Source organism: Epinephelus moara, chromosome 20 (genome assembly GCF_006386435.1).
Source record: "Epinephelus moara isolate mb chromosome 20, YSFRI_EMoa_1.0, whole genome shotgun sequence".
Classification (NCBI taxonomy): domain Eukaryota; kingdom Metazoa; phylum Chordata; class Actinopteri; order Perciformes; family Serranidae; genus Epinephelus; species Epinephelus moara.
In genome coordinates this window covers 32,798,326-32,812,325 of record NC_065525.1, presented here as the reverse complement: position 1 = coordinate 32,812,325, position 14,000 = coordinate 32,798,326, and the positions used below count along the sequence as shown (strand labels likewise).

Genomic DNA, 14,000 nt, shown 5'->3' with positions numbered 1-14,000 from the left:
TGGGAACCTGACCTGAATGCTACTATATCATAGTAACTTAAGTGGCTCTATTGAGCTCATTAATGGATTTGGGAAACTTACACTCCAGAACCAGAGCCAACCATTCTCTTGAAATATTATATGAAAATGACCTTTGCCAAACACATCACTTAGTCCGTATCTTCAAAGCCTTTTCTCTAATAATGTTTAAACCTGAAACATGCTATAGAAGTACTATGAATACAGCATAAATCCAACTGCTGTCTTATTCAAGCATTTAATCTATGCATCGAAACACGATTATGTTATATGAATGACAGTTTAATCTTACATTTATCCATATACTACTATTAATACATAGGTGTAATTCGCTTTACACTGCACTGCAAAGACAATATGAAGTTTTTAAAAAAGAAGAATTGGAAATGTGGTAAGGAAAATAAGACATAGGTAAATTATTAGATGTGTGCCAATATCCCTCAAAACAGGAACACTAAAGAGCCAAAAATAGCTGGTAAAAGACAAAATGAAAGTGTGAAATAAAGTTTTAATTTATTTTTATCAAATCATTGGGGGTTAAGGACAGAATTAAATTGTTATCTCTATTTCTAACCAACGTTGCCACTCCATTTCAAGTAAAAACAGTATGATTTATTGATATAATCATTCATTTTTTAGACTTCTCTGATAACCTTCTATTAATCTTTGTCTGTTTCCAGACTCTGTAAGGAACTTGGCTTTAAAGGCTTAATGAAATTATGCTTTTTCCCCCGAAGAAGACCTGATGCAGAGGGTTTTAAACACACTGGAAAAGATAAAACTTTATTTCTCCCTGTCGTGACAATACAAAGTCAACAAGTGCAATAACATCCAACTGAAAACGGTACTGATCATTCTATCTAGTAGTAAATACATAGACAGAACGTGGTGCACATTATCATCACCACCACACCCAAAAAGTGAGGTATCAACCACTACAAAGCTTCTGTGTACAGGTGGGTATTCAACTGTAAGGCAACTGTTACCATGACAACCTGGAGAGACTGAAACAGATGTGTGCTCGCTTCTTCCCACCGTTTTTTATTTGTGTTTTTTATTGTTATTTATTTATTTTTTTTGGGAAGAGGGTTGAGCTGATACGATTTACAGTACCACATCACATCAGGCCAGAGTCAAGACTGTTTTCAAACAAAACAGAAAACATCACAAAACCAAGTTGTAACATTTTGAGAAATGGGGGAAAGAATCAATTTTTGACCCTGCTACTGCTTGTCAGAGGCAAAATTAGTTTTTCTTCTTCCCTGGGTGTGACTATTACTTTATTGGTGATAAGAACAAACCTTTGCTTTATTACAGGTCAGAGCACACAGCATAGAGCCCTGAAAAGCGACATGTTCTCTAGCATAGCAGATCTCTCCTGCTTATCCAGCATTAGGAACTGATTAATCTTCTTTGTACTGCTGCATCTGTTAAAAACTTCTCCCTGTTTGCTGCTGCTGTTCACACTCTGGGAATAAAGAGGCAGCTACAGAAAGAGACTGCAATTTAGAACAATTGCTGAACCCTTGCCCAATTATTTCATTTGGACACATCCTATTTCTCTGCCCCTGAAAGCACGAACCTGCTGGGGCACACACGCAATTAAACTTTAGCCACTGAAATGGGAATTAACTTGCTCTAACAACTCAGCAAATGTGAATATTATTGCTGATAACTGAGGGTGACGCCTGCAGGCCCCGTTAACAACGCATGAGCAGAGTTCTGTTCAGAGGGTCCACTCGGACTTGATGAAACAGGGAGGTAAAATATGATGGCAAGACCGCAAGTCTCATTCCTGGCTTATAGCCAACTCTGAACAATTAATGGTATCTCCCGTTAGCTTTCAGCAGGGATGTTAATGTTTGCACGGATCAGAGATTTTGTGCACGCACAGGCTCGGCAGCTGCCAGAGTAGCAGTTGCAGATGCAAGATTGGGAGCGATACCTCTCCCCTACCATGCCAACGTCTGTCCACCTGGTCTTCATATGCTGTCGCTCATATACAGTCTGGCACCAACAGCTGCTTTGTCTGTTTTAGCATTTTATGGATTACAGAGAATTTGTCTCAGTAGTTGATTAGGATTTGGGCATAAAGTAATACCTTTTTCCTTAACTGTGGTGATGTTAGAGCTTAAACAAACAGTCAATTCATTAATTCGTCCAACTCACTATTTGGTTGATCAGTTTATTGTTTGGTCATTTTTTCAAGCAAGAATGACAAACAATTCCTTATTGTCAGCCTTGCAAATGTGATGATTTGCAGCTTTTCTATGGCCACTGTGATAGTTGAAAATCTTAAGACTTTGGACTGTTGGTCAGATAAAACAAGTAAACAAGCATTTTCTCTATTTTCTGACACTTCAGAGACCTAACTATTTATTAAAAGAGATAATTTGCTCATTAATTGATAATTAAATTAATCTTTTGTTACAGCTCTACAGGATTGCAATTAGATAACGGAGCTTTTTTATTTTATTTATTTTTATTTTTTTTACAAATGTGAGGATTTTATCATATATATAATACAACCGAAAATCCTTGGCTTTTGGACTGTTAGTTAAATCAAACAAGCAATTTCAATCCCTGACAAATAACAGGCAGTTTTTTCTGTTTTCTGACATTTAAAGACCAAATGATTCATTGACTAATTGAGAAAATAACTGTCTGATAATAACAGTATTCATTAGTTGCAGCTCTAAAGTTTTTCTTTAAAGAGTGATAATTGTTTTGACTTTTCCCTCTTAAAAAAGCTGACCCAGAAATTGTTGGAGACATTTTTCAATACGAGTTCATTATCCAGAAATTCTCTAAATCCATTTCATCGACTTGACCTTCTTATTAAATGTAAACCAACCTGAAAGCTCTGCGATACACCTCAATGACTACCCGCCCAGTGCTCATTTGGCTGGCGCCTCTGACTTTTACATACCATGTCATCCTTCTGATTAAGCTACTGTACATTATTGCTGACAGTGAAAGGGGTTTTAATGGGTTTTTTACATTTTCTATTATGGCTAATCGCTTACAATTGTCTATTACCAATGTGGGATATAGAGGGCTCCTTATAAAGGAACCAAATGGAAATTCATTTGCATCATATTGCTAATGGAGCTGTTTTTCAGGCAGCTCCGGTAATGAGGAAGGGCAAACAAGTCGATGGATGAGGTTACCGAGGCAACTGTCTCGCACTAACTTTATAAGTAATGGTCTCAAATGGGTTTGTAGGCTCACAGCCAAGGATTAAGGTTATGTTTAACTTAGCATGAAGCTCTTTGCTATTGTGAAGGCATCCCTGATCCTCATTGATGTTTAGGGTGAATAACTTATCGAGAGTCAAGATCCCTTTTCTCAGCATCACTAAACCAAAAGAGAAATCTTGATGACCTAATGTAAAACCTTTAGATCTACAGCAGTTTATCTGTATGGCGTTGTGTCCTTCTTGGACACGTTACAATATAGAGAAATCCCTTGTTTTGCAGAAAGGAGACCTAAAACATATCATACAAGATACTGTTTTTTTAACATGGCTGCAGAGACATTTTGTGTCTGCTTTCAGTAAGAAACAAAAACATTCTAGTCTACGTGAGATGCTCAGCATCGACCTAAGCTGTTACATGTTCCGAATGTTAACCACTCATATATTTCTCTGACTAGTTCACATAAATAAATCACCAAATAGATAACCCACAACTGTGTCTAACTGCTACTGAACACAAACTGACACAGCAGTGTAATAAACATTTTATATCTAGAAAGATGACCTTCTTTTTTAAAAACAGGCAAGCCTCCTCGCTTGCGAGTACAGTTTATCCAGTTCAGCTGAGATCTGTTTGGGATACTCCAGGCCTTGGCAGCCGCTTCAGGGGATCACTGAACACCTGTGAGCAGTTGAATGTGTCGCTCCTCTGCTGTGGTAGCAGCAGTGCAGCCCTCTCTGTCTCCTGGCAGCCTTTGTTCAGTTTGGTTTCTAAATACCATATCAGCCTGCTTCTGTCAGTCCATGGGTGTTTTGTGCTCATTGAAAAGGGGCAGTAGTCACTACTAACTACTACAGTATGGCTAGCCCACCACTGGTGTTTGTGTCTGTGGTGCAGAAAGGGGGCATCTGTGGGGCATCTCCTCTGTACCACATAAGGAAACAAGGTGTTGCTACTCTTCAGTTTGTCCACTCGCAGCTTCATTCTGTGTAGATAGAAATACAGATATTCAGCATTAGTTGTTATTCCTGAAAAAAACAATCTTATCACAAGGTCCACTTAACTGTTTTTTTTTAAAGGGACCATTCACCCCCCAAAACAACAACTGGTATTTATCAGTCTAGATTGTTTTGGTGTGAGTTGCAGATCATTGGAGATATCGGCCGTATAGATGTCTGACTAGATGGCACTGAGCTTGTGGTGCTAATATCCACAGACCTTGTTGTAAGCAGTTTTGTATAGGAACTATTTTCTTTCCACGGAACTACATCCGCAAACTGTATCCCTGTGCAAAGGAGAGCATTCATCTACTTTATGCCGTCCTCCTTGACTGAACCGTAATGTTAGCTAGCAGTAGATGCAGGCTTTGATCTGTGCTGTGATACGGTTGGCAGGTTTAGTTCGATAGAAAGAAAATAGTTCCTACATGAAACTGCTCACAACAATGTCTATGGACTATTTCGAATAACTGGGTCACGATTTCTGGAAAGAGATATTGCTGTTGAATTTTTCAATAGCTTATTTATTTATTTATTTATTTTTTTCGCTTTGAGCACCACAAACCAAGTGCTGTACTTCCATTGTATTTGAGAGAAGGCAGACATCTCTACAGCCGGTATCTACAACACTTGGCAACTCACACCAAATCAATCTAGATCAATAAAAAGCACTACAGGCAAGAGGAAAAATATTTATTTTTGATTTTGTGCTTCACTCTCCTTTGGCATCGGATGCTGTGACCAGTTCCGTTCTGTTTTTTGTTTTTTTTATTACATTGGCTAAGTATAAAAGACACTGAATGAACAATGAAAACAGACAAGAGCAGCTAAACTATGAGCTAGAGGTCCTCTCAAGTCTGAAATGTTGGACCTGTGAAGCAGCAGAGGTCAGGTTATAGATACACATAAGATACATTTCTAACCAATTTAATATGAAATATTAAAGTAATCATCATTAATAATATAAATCCTTTGCATATGCAGCTACTTTTCTAAAATCTCCAGCTTTGATTATGACATACCACATGATTAGAGCAGAGTAGGCTCAGGATATTAGAAATATTGACACACAGACCAGAGAACTGCGGCAGTAAAGCAAGACCCTAGCCGACCTGTGTGTAATTTGGACTAGGTTCATATCCGGTCTCTGTTCTTCAAACCAAAGAGGGCCCCTAAAATCTTATATTGCGAACACCAGACTAAAACTAGTCACGGCACTGAGTCAGAAGGGGTCAAAGGTTAGGGACTGAGAATCAGTGGACATCTGGAGAAAGATCAAGGGGGCTATTCACATCCAACCACAGGGACAATCTATTAACAATGATGGTTTATTTGTTATCGTAAAATGTGGTTGAGTGCTTCAGTAAACCAAGCAAATGAAGAACTAATGTTTTAGGATTGCATGTATGTAGACATTTCAAAGATTGCATACAAACACAGTGAATGAAAAAGTAAAAGAAAAAGAAATTAAGGGCATATCCTTGCTTTATCAGCTCCAAACTGCCTTACTAAAGCCCCGACTGCATGTCTGCATCATAAAATTCAAGTTGCCACATGAGTGGTTTGGAAAAAATCTTCTGGATCCTATTGAACAAAACGGACATGGTTTTTAGCTGCATGGCTGAAATTGTCTCAGATAACGATGTGTGTGCTTAATGATCCGCACTGATCTTTGTATAACAACATATTGGCTTGAAAATCAGCTGAAAGCCCAAAAACACAAAGACTAATAAAAACGTGGCAGCTTTGCTTTTCAAATAGCAATCAGATTTACAGGAATATTTTACAAGTCTGTAATTCTTGTAAAGGCTTTCAGCTCACCCCCACCTCTATGAATCACATCCCACTCGTTTCTGCCGCCCAAAATAACGCATTGTTGATGGGAAAATAAAAGTTTCCACTCAAAGGTTATTCTAATGCACTCTAGAGAAAATGCCTAAACTGCAAAGTAAATGTATGACAACATATCTAATAAAAGATCACAAACACAGCCCAAAAATAAAATTGCTGCCACCTCACTTGCTCGTAGCAATGCCAAAAGTCATACTTCGACTTTCAAGGAGCTAAACCTATTCTCCTGCTCTTTCCTTTTAGCCTGCAGCAGAACTCTGTGCCTGGCCGCCTTTGTTGCATCTGTGATGTTAATTAACTCACACCACATGGAGGGTGTAGCTTTAATTGGACAAGGTCTTGGCATGCTGCTCCGTGGACAGACAGGCTAGGAATAATTTCATAATGTACAATTCTATTATTACCTCAGAAAGCCAACCACTGAGTTCAAAGATGGATGTGAATATGCAGGAGACACAGTTAGGCTTTGATCACACTCTGACAGAAAAAAAAAACAACTGGGGAAAAAAAAGACGTGAAATGCTGTTTCAGCTTCCTGAGTGGAGCTGAGTGTCATTTCCTCAGTAGACAGACCGGCAGGTGTTTGAGTGTTGGTGTTAGGGATGGTTACCTACGACCAAAGTGATGTAATAGACAGACAGAGCAGAGTTAAAGTGACTCCGTTTACTAGACTGGGTGATAACGCTGAGTCACCGAGGTCTGACTGTAAGAGGCAGCGTTACGATCACTGGTGAGTCAGGTATATGCTGAAAGTGGTGACAGATGCCACCTTGCATTGCCCGCTACATCCATGGCTTAAGCTCAGCTGGCCCAGAAAGCTACCAACCCTTGAGTGAGTGGGTGGTTACTGGCACGAGGTGCTGCTGTAGCTTGGTGCCAAGTGATTTATGAATCACCAAGAGACTCTTTGACGCTTTCTGGTCGATGTGGAGCCATTTGATGTTGCCCAACATCTCAATTCTCCCACTTTTATCCGTGGCACTTCTAGCTGATGCTCAGCACACATTAAACCAAGGTTGAATCATCCATCCATGTATCCATAAGCTATACCCACTTATCCTTGAGGGTCACTGGGAAGGGGTGGCGGCTGATATTGGACAAGAGGTGGCTTAGATCATGAACAGGTCGTATTTTTAACTGAGCCACCAAACATGAGCAAAGGAGCAGCTTATGTTTTATCTTGATTGCACAGCTATTTTTGCACAGTTAGTCTTGATCAGCTCTGACTAAAGACAAATTTATTTAAAATATGCAGTAAAGCCAGACTGAAATGACAGCAGGAGATCAGATGCTCCTGCAGTTCTGAGAGAGGAGAGTGTCAGAGTGGGCACGCTACACAAGGAATATAAAATAAGTGATAATATAGGAGATTCTCACTCCTTCTCAGCTCCTTTAAATTCTCCTTCTTTTGTCAAGATATCCAGATGATGCCGCTGCTCTCCAGTACCACTAATTGCTAAAGTGGACTACTGGGCAAAGAGGATTGGCAAAAACTGGGATCCTTGCCAAACTTGTAATCCCCTAATAGCCACAAGTGGACAACCAATCAGAGCTTTAATGCTGCTGAGCACTTTATGGTGATGGAGCAGGAGCTTCCAGGAACAGCTGAGTTTATTGCAGTTTAAGGGTTACACGAGAGCCCTGCTCTGATTTGTGATGTGAAAATGTTTTTTTCCTGAGGCAATGTCATAACTTAGTGCAGTGGTTCCCAGTAGTTTTCGCCTGATGTAACCCCGCAACCGTGTCAGATGAGCTCAAGTAGCCTCATTTAACCACCTGGCATGTTCCAAATGTGTTTATTTGAATGCATTTTAAATTGGATGTCATTTAAAGGAGTAGTAGGACATTTTGGGAAATATGCTCATTTGCTTTCTTGCTGAGAGTTATTTGAGATAATCAATGCCACTCTCGTATCTGAATGGTAAATATACAGCTGGACCCAGCAGCTGCTTAGTTTAGCTTGGCTTTAAGATTGGAAAGGGGGAAACAGCTATCCTGGCTCTATCTCAAGGTAACAAAATCTGTCAACCAACACCTCTACAGCTCACTAATAAACTATTGATTATATTAAAGTGGTAACAGGTTCCAGTGTCATAATAAGATTCTTGAAATTTTACCTCAGTTGTTACATGCTCCTGTGGTCTAGATTGTTTGGTGTAAGGTGGTTTTAAAACTCATGCAAATACTAATGTTAAATGACATGAAAGCACAGAATAAGAAGCAGCAAACCAGGAAGACCGTAAACATGGAGGGGAAACTGGGGAGACACAGGACCATGAACAAGTCTTGGTTCTCTTGGACTGTAGAAAATGGGTGGAGTAATGGAGTTAATTAGAGTTTGTGGTCAAATCAGCATGTATCTTATTCACTAGCCATTCAACGATCTGATCTGATCTACCAACGATCACCTCTCATTCCCATGATCTCCTACCGTTAAAATAGTTCAGCTAACCAACAGAGGCTGGAAGCTACTTGAGGCGACAAAATCCAAAGTGTAAAGTTTGTGCACAAATACAGTGTCTTTATGGATTATACTGATGATGAATTTACAAAAATACTGTTGACACATGAAGCCTTTCTAGAGTTATATGTTTTTGCGGACATGAAAGGAACTGTTAAAATGTCTTATTTCTCAAAGGGAGTTTGGTGTAATATTTTCAACTAGGAGAAGGATGGGAAATAATTTCATGAGGAAGGTAGTTGTAGTCTTGCAAATAGTGATCTCGCAAGATCCCCATTTTTTGTTAAAATCCTATAGTGTAAAACTAAAGTATCACATTGTCTTTAGATGTGAGAGGGTGTGAGACTTAAGTCTTTAAAAAGGATTTTAAAAGTTTTCTAGTTTATTGGAGGCATTATCTGCAGCACGTGTTGTTCAGGTGTCTGACTTGGATTGGTGAGAGGTGTCTCCCATGCACTTGCAACAATAAATGTACTAAATTGTAATGCTACTTTTGTACGCTTATTTTCCTCCTAAACAAAAATATCAAACTGGCTGAGTACCCCCTGTGGTATAAATACTTCTTATCAATCATTGTGTGGGTTGTTGCTGTCGTTAAGTGCCACATTACTCTGTGAGTAAACTCCTATCTGCTGTCATTTCCCTGCTCATAGAGAAACAATGCATTCTTCCCATCAAGTGACAATAAACCATAATGTCTGGCTTGGCAGGCCTGTTGTTTTTCTCTCACCTGGATTGCACATCAGTTCGGGAAGAATGACACCAGTTATCTTTTTTAAAATTAGTTCAAACTGGTCTGAGTACATGAAGATCTCAACAAAGGGTATCCATGGAGAGAAAGTAATAACAGTTTCCCAAGTCGCCCACACTGAACCCCCAGCAGATTTGCAGCAGTACCAGCCCGCTCACGTAGCGATATGGTAAACAATATTCCCACACGCTGAACGCCAAGCTGAACTTTCTCTGAAGAAAGAGATCTTCGCATGTGGAGAAATTATTTGATACTTTGACTTGCTGTGAGGATCGCTCCGCTGCACTGGTAACCATTTGTGCTGGATTCCTGAGTTGCTGTGCAACTGGGTTGTTTTTAGATGCTGCTGCGCCAGTTGTGGGACTTGACCCCATCTCTGTTTGTTTACATTTGGCCAACAGATGTTCCAACTAAGTGGACCCAGTTTTCTGAGCCATTACCCTGCATCTTCTCTGGGGATAAAGATCTGTACCCCCGCAAATAAACCATGGGCCATCTGATGACGCACTGTGTGGGCACCATCAGCTGTGGTGTACATACAGTATAAGCCGTGGTTACTTAACACATTTAACAAAACGTGTAAGTATTATCTGGATTGTGAGAAGAGCACTGTGTGAAACTGCAAACAGGCTATTCTAGTCTTGCCCCAGAAAGGGCTTGTGACTGAATTTTGCTCACAGCATCTGTCCCTTTTTTTTCTTACAGATGTGAGTGATTATCTCAGAATATTCGTAGCTGTTCTGTTTATTAAAATGCTACACATTTCCCATCAGTCATCATCAGAATGAATTATCATGAACTTAACGTGCTCTCGTTTTCTAGGCCCACTTATTCAATGAACATTTTGCTGCTTTGCAGTTCCAGACACCTTTTTTAGACATCCTCTGGCTTAAAGCTGGTGAGCTGCCAGTACAGGTCAACCTCATGAGTCTAGGATTGATGAGTCCTATCATATTGAACTGACTTCATGGCTAATGAGGAGGCTCCATGGGTATGTCCACTGTTAGTTAACCACGTTTCCAACAGCAACGCAGCCCCAGGATCCCTCTGCAGCATCCCAGTTCTGCTATCTATGGCTTGCACAGTCTACATTGCTTCTCAAAGTCATTTGTCAAACCTCTGCCCACATTAAATTATCATGACCCGAGAGAGATATCTACCTCTAGGAAGACACTCTGAGCCCCAGTCAGACAGATAGGGTGCACAGTGTCGGACACGGAGAACCACATAAAATATTGACTGCACAAAAATGTAGGTTTGTTCAGACTGTGCTCTACGATTGTGTAGCTATTTCACTAAAGTCTGAGCAACGTCTGCCAAGTTCCCTGCGGCTGTTGTGTGTTACAGCTCACTCCTGGCATTGTAATTCAACTTGTATGTTTTAACAACAGGCACACACAGCCTGACACACCTTGAGACTCCTGTGACTGCTCTCAAGGGTAATAAAAAGATTAACTGAAAGGACAGCAGATGGTGTTTTGCCACAGAAACTCCATGAAAGGTCTCTAATGTGACTCAAAGTTGAATCATTCAGGTTAAATAAGAGTTAGGGGCCTCTGGCGGGCAGTGCAGCTCTGATATTATTCTGTTCTTTTCTTCTCATTAATAAAGACAGTTCCCTAACAAGCTGGTCAGACTTAAAACCCAGATTTCTTATTTAAAAAGAGGTTGATGTTGAGACAGAGTGCAGTTATTTTGAGATGAAAGACAAATACAGATCAGATGCTTTGCAGAAAATTATCCATTAGTGGGCTAGAGAGCAGAATTCGTAAAATATTGATAAAGTCTGTATTCCTTAGTCAGTGGGAAGCCACATATTGAAATGACTGAATTCTTTACCAGTGAGTTGCTATGAGTCTGACAGGAGCAGAGTTGGCAATATCATTGGTAGGCAGTCATCGTGTGTGTATCTTTGTGTGCACACTGCCTTCTTAATAAGGAATTCAAGTAAACGGGGAGCCTGATGTTTGAGCTTCCTCCCTGTTGGCTAGGGAAAACTATGCTAGAAATGCTCTAATTTGTCCTGCTAGACACACTGCTTCCCTGCCATGTTGCTCTCGCTATATAACAAAACACTGACGACGAAGAAAAACAGACAGACAGGAAAATGAGACACAAGAGAACCTCTGTTTAAAAAGAAATGAAGTAAACGAATGTTTCTTAAAGGGACATTCGAATTTCTTTCCAAGGATCTGTTACAGTTTTCCAAACAACAGCATGAGTCTTTGAACTGTGATAAGCTTATTAGAGTAGAACAAATCATATTTGTGATAGTCAGCACAGGGTTATGTAACAACTCTTATGCTATGGGTGTCCTTTTGGGGGTCTCAAGTTTTTCTAAATTTCTTTCTTGATGGTCTTAAAGAACTTTAGCAGATATTAACCACATTTATTTTACTGGAAACTGCTTATTTCACTGATGATACATGAATATATACATCAGGTGGGTTATGTGTTGAAAGCAGTGATGTTGTATAGCAGATCTGATATAAGCATTGGCTTTTTTGCTTCAGGGTTGTGCGACATGTTTTAATTCTGACAAACTTGCATTATAAGTCACGCTGGTCTGCAACTCACACTATGTGCGTTCTCAAAGGTAGAAATAGCTTTGCTAAAGTAATAGTAGCACTGAGCTGAGATAACACAACAACATAAAAATAGTTTATGTTAACTGAATTCAATGGTGTTAAGACACAGCCTACCTTGAAGACACTGGAGCAGGGTAACAACCAATGAGACAAAGGCTGTTCATGTTTGTTCTGAAACTTTATAACATATTTCACTTGATGTTTATCTTGTGTGCTTTATGTACTTAATTTTGTAATTCTGTTTTTGGAGTATGTCTACATCTGAAGTTAGAGAGTGTCTTATGTCTTGCCTGGGTCCAGACTTTTGAATCCACCCACTCCTCCAAGTTCGAGCTGACTGAAAGGTCTGGCATAGAGTGCTCCAGGGGTGACGTTTTTCTGTACGCCAACGCAGAAGTTAGTGTTGCTCTGATTCCCTTGTCAAGCCAATGCCTATGGAATTTTTCCATTGGATTTTGGATTATTGCAGAAAATAGGCTCTGTGGCAAACAGACATTTATAATACACATCTTGTTTAACATTTTGTCAACCAAGATAATCTTCACAAATGAACACCACGATCATGATTTCTGAAGCCTAACTGCAGTCGCCTAACTGGGTGCGATACAAAAGAGGAAACATTACATGGTTTTAGTTTTTACCAATGAAGATGTCCTAACCTGCTCTGTGCGTCAGCGAACAGGCTAAGCGAGGTATTGCTTGCTTAAATAAAACGCTATGGCACGTTATGGCTATTTTTTGCAAAACTTTGTGCACCTCCAACCTGTTTTCAGAGCAATAAGAAGCCTTTATATGGGCTCGTTCAGGGCTCAATAGGCTTCCCAAATATTGTTGTTGCTTGTCGTATATTTAGCTGTATATCTGTTTATTTATTGCACTCCATCTGCCAGAGTTCCTTCACTCGCTGCATGTTAGCAAGAGGTGTTAGTGTTGGCTTAAAATGACATTATATTCTAGCAGATACATGGGTCTCTAGTGACTGGTTAGGGAAAATCCCCTCGCCCATAGAAATAAGTTTGAGTGGACGCAATGTCAGACTGAAGATGGAAACGAAATGTTATGAGTTGACTGTTTTTTGTTTTTTTTTAATGTAAGGCTATTTTTGGGCATATTTTTGCCTTTAATGATAGGACAGCTGTAGATAGACAGGAGAGGTGGAAGAGAGAAGGGGATGTAATGCAGCAAAAGGCCGCGGAGAGGAATCGAACTCAGGTCGCTGCAAAGGACTCAGCCTCTATGGGCTGCACACTCTACCAAACAAGTTGTTCTGTCTGATATCAGGCAGTCATATGTCCTGTGCTGGCTGAGAAAATGTTGTTTTGGGCAGTCTAAATAAAATGGACCATAATCACTCAAAATATAGCTACATCATCAGATTGTCTATTTAACTGATCTCCACTAAAATCCAAATGGTCGTTTCCAGCTACCTCACTGCTATGTATAAATTATTATTTGCATGCAGCCAACGCTCCCATGGAGATATTTCCATGAAGACACCAGCTGTGGTTAGCCAGGTGATTTGTGACGTAAATCTTAGCTCACGATTTGCTGATTCTTGCAGCTTTACAGTAGACATGCGTGCCAAACTGCGGGTTGGCGGTCGTCATGTGACAGACTGTGACTCACCATGCGGTGGATGTGTTGTAGGGCAGGAGTGTGGGGCTGTGGCTCTCCCCTCTGAGGCTGTGTCTGGGCTGGTAGTGGCTGGGGACCATGGGCTGGGCTTGAGCTTGGGCTTCGCTCTCGTCTGGCATGGACCTTTGCCACTGACTCCGAGCCTTCTTCAGCCAGCGTCCTCCAAGACCCCATTTCTCCAGGTAGACCCGGCACAGCTCGTAGTTTATGGCTGAGTAGTAGAGAAAGTCCAGCGCCAGCAGCACCATGACGAAGAAGCCGTAGATCCACACACCAACCAGGGCTGTATAATTACTGCGGGAGGGACAGACTGGGAGTATTAGCACAGCGTAATCTGGGAAAGATGATGATAAACACTCACATGCTCAGAGCTACCCTTCAGCTGGGCCCTTAAATCCCAATAGCTGTGATAGAGCTGCCAGGTGTGACTGTTTGCTGTTCATGTGGCAAGACCAAGGCATTCATCAAATCCTCCCTTGGTAAAAACTAGCTAAATAAACA

The 14,000-nt window shown here is 40.4% G+C and overlaps 1 protein-coding gene across 2 annotated transcripts in view; it reads right to left on the bottom strand.

Moving 5' to 3' along the window:
- Positions 1-320: 320 nt before the first annotated feature.
- shisal1b (shisa like 1b) overlaps positions 321-14,000 on the bottom strand; it is a 49,796-nt gene continuing 36,116 nt past the window's right edge. Inside the window, exons 4-5 of one of the 2 annotated variants that reach the window (XM_050074111.1) lie at positions 13,491-13,793; positions 321-4,200 (exon numbers count right to left, since the gene is read on the bottom strand). In XM_050074111.1, the coding sequence (XP_049930068.1) occupies position 4,200; positions 13,491-13,793 (304 nt within the window). In that variant the 3' untranslated portion in view covers positions 321-4,199. Of the gene's footprint in view, positions 4,201-13,486; positions 13,794-14,000 lie in introns of those variants that run through there. The other variant, XM_050074110.1, reaches the window with a different exon arrangement.